The sequence below is a fragment of the Carex rostrata genome, chromosome 12 (assembly GCF_964058835.1).
Source record: "Carex rostrata chromosome 12, lpCarRost1.2, whole genome shotgun sequence".
NCBI classification, from domain to species: Eukaryota; Viridiplantae; Streptophyta; class Magnoliopsida; order Poales; family Cyperaceae; genus Carex; species Carex rostrata.
This window is the reverse complement of record NC_135929.1, coordinates 2479585-2487673: the sequence shown is the minus strand read 5'-3', so window position 1 is coordinate 2487673 and position 8089 is coordinate 2479585. Positions and strand designations below refer to the sequence as shown.

Genomic DNA, 8089 nt, shown 5'->3' with positions numbered 1-8089 from the left:
CAAATGCATTGTCAATCCGAACCGTTAGATGCGATCTATATATTAAGATGTGCTTGGAGACCAAATTTTACATTTTTTGGAATTTTTTTACTATTTATTAAGCCACTTTGAAAATCGCTGATTTTACATTTTCTGGACCATTGGATCAGAAATTTTCAAAGTGGCTTAATAAATTGTAAAAAAATTCCAAAAAATGTAAACTTTGGTCTCCAAGCACATCTTAATATGTATATCGCATCTAACGGTTCGGATTGACTATTCGGACTTTGAAAATGGAGAAAAAGGATAGGGTGCATTTGGGTGCACAAAAATTTGGGTGCATTTGAACCCTCCTCTATATATATATATATATATATAGATGGGCTACGGTGAGTTGCGAAGTAAAACGTGTTTCTACTTCACGATGTATTTTTATTTTGAAAGTCCAAATGACCGATCCAAACTGTTAGATGTTTAATCCATATTGAAATGTGCTTGGAGACCAAATTTTACATTTTTTGAAATTTTTTTACTATTTATTAAGCATTTTTGAAAATTGCTGTTTTGCTGTGAACAGTAAAAAACAGTAAAATTTTCTGAACCATCAGATCAGCGACTTTCAAAATTGCTTGATAAATAGTAAAAAAATTCCAAAAAATATAAAATTTGGTCTCCAAGTACATTTCAATATGGAGAACAAGATGAACGGTTCGGATCGACATTTTGAACTTTAAAATCGCAAAATATAAGCATGAAGTAAAATAGTTACTTTACTTCGCAACTCACCGTAGCCCATCTCTCTCTCTCTCTCTCTCTATATATATATATATATAGGCTGTGGCTAATTTGCTGCCGGCAGCATTTTTGCCGGCGGTGCTGCCACTGTTTTTTCTATTTTTTGATGTTCAAACCGACAAATCTGCCGGCGGTGATGCAGAAATTTACTGAAATCAGCAGTTTTCAAACCAGCTTAATAAATAGTAAAATAATTCCAAAAAATGTAAAATTTGGTCTCCAAGTAGATTATAATATAGATTAAACATCTAACGGTTTAGATTTGTCATTTGAACATAAAAAAATAGAAAAAACAGTGGCAGCACCTCCGGCTAAAATGCTGTCGGCAGCAAATTAGCCGGACCCTATATATATATATATAGAGTCCGGCTAAATTGCTGCTGGCAGCAGTTCTGCCCAAGTGCTGCCGGGGCTATATTTAGCCGTGTGATGTCCAAACAATAAATCCAAACCGTTAGATGTTTAATCTATATTATAATCTACTTGGAGACCAAATTTTACATTTTTTGGAATTTTTTTACTATTTATTAAGCTGGTTTGAAAACCGCTGATTTCAATGCTGCAGAAATTTACTGAAATCAGCAGTTTTCAAATCAGCTTAATAAATAGTAAAAAAATTCCAAAAAATGTAAAATTTGGTCTCCAAGTAGATTATAATATAGATTAAACATCTAACGGTTTGGATTTGTTGTTTGGACATCACACGGCTAAATATAGCCCCGGCAGCACTTGGGTAGAACTGCTGCCAGCAGCAATTTAGCCAGACTCTCTCTCTATATATATAGGAATATGCTAGCATGCTATGCATAACATAGAGCCCCATCCATGCAATGCCTTGGATTTCGACTTTTCAAAATCCTAACGGTCGATCTAAACCGTTCATCTTGTTCTCCATATTAATATGTGTTTGGGGACCAAATTTTATATTTTTTGGAATTTTTTTACTATTTCTTTAGATTTATTGAAAATCGCTATTTTTTTATGGTCCAGATTTGCTGAAAACAGCGATTTTCAATAAATCTAAAGAAATAGTAAAAAATTCCAAAAAATGTAAAATTTAGTCCCCAAACACATATTAATATAGAGAACAAGATGAACGGTTCGGATCGACCGTTAGGATTTTCAAAAGTCGAAATCCAAAACGTTGCATGGAGGGGCTCTATGCTATGCATAGCATGCTAGCATATTCCTATATATATATATTTCTAGGTACGGTGTACGGTCCAAGAGCATAGGCTTAGTATTTTAGTACTTAAGACTTCCACAGGACCACAAGTATGAAGTATCCTACATACAACTTTTTTTTAAATACAAATGAACAAAACTTACTTTTCCAGTCATGCTCAAAGAAAGAGAAAAGTTAATTTAAAAAAAATAAACAATGAAAAAAAAAATATTGTTCAAACAAAAACAATGAGAAAATTTTATGTTTGATTAAACGATTCTTCCCATTTTAAGAGCCTGAATGTAAAGACAGAAAAATCTAGAACATTAAACCAGAGTCCAACCTGTCTCTATTTTTGTCAACTAACACCTTGTTTGGATGGAGAGTAGAGGAAGGGAGGGAATGGAAAGAAAAAAAAAATTTTCTGTTGAATCGTGTTTGGTTGACAAAATTATGTCAGAGGTGAAGGGTATGGGAGGTGAAAGATTTAACCTTGTATCATTATAATCAATATAATCGGTTTTCTTTCCAATTTGAGATGTAACATATGAAAATAAATTTTGTTGCAAATATTTTTAGAAAAAATAACACAAATGCTCAACTCTATATCTTACCTATATAATTCTTATACAATTTTTGTTTTCACAATCCTACAACAGTCACAAAATTTCTCATTAACCTTCTAAATTTTAATTAATCAAATAAAAAATAAAACGGAAAGGAAAGTTAAATTTATTTTCTCTCATTAATCATCCAAACACCAAAAGATTAAATATGTTAATATTTCATTCTCTTCTATTCTTCATCTCCCCTTCCTCTACTCTCCATCCAAACAGGGTGTAAAAGAAGTTCAAGCTATTTTTAGCAAGATTTACTTTGACTATATGAAGTTGAAATAATTTAGTATAAGTGAAATCCAATATTAGTACAAGCTGACCATCATTGTTCTATAATCTGTCAATTTTACACCGGGAAGTTGTATTCGCGCGCAATGAAATTTTACATAGATATCAAGGGGATACAAGCCTACAAGACAGCTAACATTTATGATATATTTACACATTGTCAGAATCTATACTCAGAAAACTCTCTGACTTCACGAGTTGTAAAAAAAGAACAACCTTTTCTCAAGTCCTAAACCTAAAAGGTGAGGTATGTCTTGATCATGGTGGCGCCAGTTGGGTCAGAAAGGAGGTGCTTGACGAGGCGCATCCTCAAACTATTAGGTGCAATAGCAAACATGTAGAATGCAAACATAATTAGGTCTACTGAAGAGAGTGAAGAGCCAAGAAATCCCCACCACATCCTGGATTTCACAAATGAACGAAACAGACAATTAGATAAAAAAAGGGTAAATTTTTCTTCCAAGGTCATAAAATTATGCTCCGTGTTACAAGTCATGAATAAATTACTATGTTTCTAATTTGTCTCTGCAAGGATGCTGAGTTTGCGTTTGTTCGAATCAGGTCAAAATTAGGATGAATTGTAACATACAAATGGATAAATTTGATCGGTGGTACTGCATAGAGGGGGGTGAGAGTTGAACTGCACTAAGCATGTACCGTACCAGTACCTTAAAGTAAGCATACCGGTAAAAAACTTGCAACTGCCCAGTGCAACAAACATACAGGGTAACTAATGAGCATATAAATTCCGCAGCATGTACAGTACATTTAGGAACATGAAAATGGAGGTCTATAATTTGAATAAAGAATTTGCCATACCAAGTTGGCAATCGAAAAAAGGTAAGAAAGAAGCTTCTGATTCCTTCAATATCAAGCTGTGTTATTAATGCTAAACCAAACAAGAAAAAGGCTCTTTGCCTCTTCCTCTCCTGAGGCCATAGCGCTTTCCATGCTAGTCACATAAGTTACATAATAATCACATTAATTCACAAGAATAAAGTTGTATAGATATTACAGAATTGAGCTTTGGAAGGTTGTTATAGTACCTAGCATAGAAGGGATTGGAGTATTTTGAAGTGCCAAATTATGTCTAAAGTCGGAATCTTTTTTCAAAATGCTAGCTAAAATCGTTGCATATTTTGGAGCTTCGGAAAGAGATCGCACCACAGAGTACCCTGTTAATCCATAAACACCATCAGTACTCTGCACTATGAATTATTGGAATTTGCTAATTATTACAAAAGGATGTGATTATCTTTTTCTTATAATTCCCTTTTATGAATTATATCTCTGATTCACTGATTGGATGATGGAAGAATTAAATACTTCAGAATGATGGTTCAAAGTAATTTGATTTTAATTGTACCTGTGGCAGGATGCACCATACTAGCTGCAGCCCCAAATGCTAGGTTTTTCTGGTCTGTGTTTGGTAATGATCCACCGACAGGTATATATGACCACTCCTGTAAAAAAGTTAACATAGCAAGTACAAAAATGAGGATCCAAAATACGCATGACAGCATGAGAAATGAATGGCACCAACCTCTTCATATACTTTAAGTACACGAATGCCCATGGAATCCAACCGAGACATCAGTTTTTTCTTCAATAGATCAAATGGCATTGCATCTCTTGAAGCTAGGCATGTTTCCTACAAACAAACTATACCAGTAAACAACTAAAATATGTATAAAACAATAAAGAATAGAGCAAGTTTAATTGACAAAGCACCTCGAAGAAGACTCGAGTGGATGACATTGGCATAGCATAAAGAAAAGTTGGATTCCCTGCTTCATTAAATGAAAACTGGTCTTTCTTCTTTTCATGATCTCTGTAATCCATGAAAACCATTAAGTTGGGGTCATATGGATTATTCTCCACCTGAAAATGTGCTAAAAGATTTTAATGGGAGAAATTTAAGAAACAGAGTAGGAACTAAAGAAAAAATAGATTGGAGAAAAAAATAAGGAAAATAAACCTCTACTTCTACGCCATAGGCAGTCTGTACAGAAACGCGGGGTCCACCAACCTCGTACTGTAGGAGCCTTCCAGAAGCAGCTCCAGATGCAACAGTTGCAAGCCTGAATATTTTCTCATATAAATATTAGAATGACAATCTTTTGTCCTTTAAAATTTTAAAAAATATTAAGTCTTTTTTTTTTTGACTGGCAAAAAAAAATATTAAGTCTTTTTTTTTTACTGGAAAAAAAAAAAATTAAGTCTGGTGGTACAAGTATGTTTACCTGCATGGAATCTCATTCTCTTCCTCGCACACCACCAGGCTACATCCATTGTTTGATTCAACTATTTTCTCGACTCTAGAATTAAGGTACTTGACACCCGACTCATAACACCTAATACAAAAGGAAGTAATGCAACAAAAAATAAGTATCTTGAATAGCAGATACTAATCATTAGATATTAGCTAATTTAAATTTGATTCATGCCATTAAATAACAATATACCTTTTTACTAACTCTTCATGCAAGAAATCACGGTGAACTCTCCCATAAGCCCGGCCAATAAAAATCGGCTTATCACTATCTAAATACACGATGGTATCCTTCCACACGTGTTCAATGCAACTTTCTAGTCCAAGATCTAGCAATATCCAAAGCACATTATGCACAATTCATGTTCTATTATATGCTAATTAAAGTTAAGTGTCTCATTTAAATTTAGATTTGTAAAATTACCTTTAAATTCGTCTTCCCATACACCATAATTATTTGTGAAAGGAAGGTCGGGTCCTATTAAGCCAACATTAAGCCCTATTTTGGCTGATTCTGCGGCCAGAGAAAGGCCGGCTGGACCACAGCCAATCACCACCAGATCCAGTACTTGTTCCTTACTCGATATAGGCACCAACTACAAGTGAATTTAGATAATTATAACATCAGTACCATATTAACTTGTTCTGATTGAAACATACTTGAGACTGTTAGTACATAGCACTACTGAATATAACAGTTCTCTGCCTTTCTCAAATCTAAGTTTCTACTTTGGCTGAGGAAAACACTTATCCTGGTATTTTGATACCCAGATTCCACTTAGTTATTGTTAACCAAAATAGAATTTCAAAAAATGGCTATAAGACATGTGAAACCAATTCAGACAGGAACCTACCAATATTTAAGGACTTTATTGAATTTGTAAGATACTAAATGTTCAATGACATGTGAATCCCGCCAGAAAACTTTTTTTTTTCCCCATAAAAATACATTGTCTGCATGTCCAATTTTGAGATCATTTAGTTGGTATACAGATTGGAGAATTTGCATCCCTGAGATATTTCAAAATTTGTGTTAATCTTTGGAAAATCCAGACCGTCTGCACGGATCTCAAAGCAGCAATTAACTGCACCATCTATGTTGCATGGATACGAGTATGGGTATCGTATCAGATACGATACAGGATACGGCGATTCAACAATTTTCAACACGGTACAGGTATCGATGCAGCAATATGATACATATTAGATACGGGTACGGGACCGGGGACCATATATGAAGTGCACCATGAATTATGAATAAGCACTGTATTAGATATGGCCCGACTTTGGATAAACTGAAATCTTCAGTGATATCAGAGAATACGGACTCCAGAATTGATATGTCCAGTAGTTAGATGCGGGTGTGTCATGTGTGTAGCCAAGGCAAAGATAGTTCATCTTGGTTTTTTCTAGAAGGAATAGAGTTAGATACAAATTTACTAGTTTTGTTGCTATTTTGTTGGTTGTATTTAACTTATTTCAGAAATAAAAGGGGCTTTATGTCTTATTTCAAAAAAATAAAATAAAAAAATAAATACGCTGTGCCTATGGTTTGGAAGTCCAACTCCTGGGCAGCGAGCGGCTGTAATTTGGACGCGTTTTCAGCCTGGGGGCTGTGTTTTTCTCTAATTTTGAATTCTAACGAATGACAGATTGACAATGCTTCTTGTCAACATTACCGTTTTCTTGTTTATTTTGTTGTAACAATTCATTTTGACCCATAAAGTTTGTTTATTTTGCTAGGTAGCTAAATTGTTACAATTCAAACTTTCAATTTTTTTTTATCCAAATGAGGATGCCCGTTTATGACATTGAACCACATTTGAAAATTATAATCATTCTATACATTACTAGTTATATTTGACATCCCAAGTACTATGCATAATTTGCACAGCTCTAAATATGGGTCTCAGGCATTTTCATTACAACACTTATCCTTCTAATTACAGCTATGGTTGGTTAGATTGTATAATATTACTATTCACGAATGACTCACACTAATTGATTAGTGAAGGAATAAGTAACCTTATCGGCTAGCTTGCTTTGCCTCTCCATTTGTTTCATCTCTTGCATTTCAACATAAAAAATCTCGCTTCCACCTCCCTTTATAAGATCTTCTTCATCAGCAAACTCCTTCGTGCGTACCACCTCCCCACTTGTAGTCGCTCTGGATGGTACGCCATGTACCGGCCTTACAGCCCCTATAGGTTTCTTCTTTCTCTCCACCACCATCCTTCGGTCCATGTGGGACCATGCCCTTCTCTTCCTAAACCGCCATGCCTGGAGAGAAACAGAGAGGCTCCTCTGAGAGAGACAATCCATAGTATGATACAATGGCCTGAACTTTTCCTGGTTTAGGGTTTGGCGGTGCCAAAAGGGATTAGGGTTTTTGAGGAATTGATCAGGAGTGACGTGGGAAGCGTGAAGATTGAAGAGAAAAAAAAGAGCAAACAGAGAGGAGGCGAGTGTCATCTCCTTGCTAGAAACGAGAGGTAGGCGTGACTTCCAAATGTAATTCCATATTTCTGTGCCATTATATCTGTGGCGATATGTATAACAGTCGACTGATGCGTCATGCATGAGACCAATTCACAAATATAGGCCTTTTTTTAAAGATGTGATTCATTTCTAGCGCTGTTACACGTCGCCTCAGACTACTCACTGCCGACAATTTTCTAATCAATACAAACTTATTTGTAAATTAATACCTAAGATAATATTTTGATTTGTCGAAATTACGATAATGTCAACTTCACGTGAAAACAGTTTTAATGACACTATTTACGGGAAAAAAAAAAACAGTTTTAAGCATTCTTGGTCTGTAAATATATTATTTAATTGATGTACGTAACAACAAATAATGTACATCATACGGTCCTTCCATTTTTTTTTTTGACACATAAGTCCGTAGGAATACCAAATTTTTTCAGCAAATGGTGGCGCGCTTCTACAATTGAACATTTTATTTTCTAA

At 34.8% G+C, this 8089-nt stretch overlaps 1 protein-coding gene across 1 annotated transcript; it reads right to left on the bottom strand.

Annotated features, from left to right (window-relative positions):
- Nucleotides 1-2824: 2824 nt before the first annotated feature.
- Nucleotides 2825-7577, bottom strand: LUT2 (Lycopene beta/epsilon cyclase protein). The gene is made up of 11 exons (XM_078311763.1): nucleotides 7142-7577; nucleotides 5541-5712; nucleotides 5310-5445; nucleotides 5088-5198; nucleotides 4823-4925; nucleotides 4576-4725; nucleotides 4388-4495; nucleotides 4211-4307; nucleotides 3891-4019; nucleotides 3664-3796; nucleotides 2825-3245 (listed from the first exon to the last, which is right to left on the bottom strand). The coding sequence occupies exons 1-11, from the start codon at nucleotides 7436-7438 to the stop codon at nucleotides 3080-3082; spliced, it is 1602 nt and encodes a 533-aa protein (XP_078167889.1). The 5' UTR covers nucleotides 7439-7577; the 3' UTR covers nucleotides 2825-3079.
- Nucleotides 7578-8089: the final 512 nt, after the last annotated feature.

Excerpts from the sequence above, each read along its gene's own strand:
- LUT2 (XM_078311763.1), bottom strand. The coding sequence starts at position 7,438 with ATGGATTGTCTCTCTCAGAGGAGCCTCTCTGTTTCTCTCCAGGCATGG. Across the intron at positions 5,199-5,309 it reads CATGAAGAGTTAGTAAAAAG|GTGTTATGAGTCGGGTGTCA; the intron begins GTATATTGTTAT and ends CTTTTGTATTAG. Across the intron at positions 4,308-4,387 it reads TACTTAAAGTATATGAAGAG|GAGTGGTCATATATACCTGT; the intron begins GTTGGTGCCATT and ends ACTTTTTTACAG.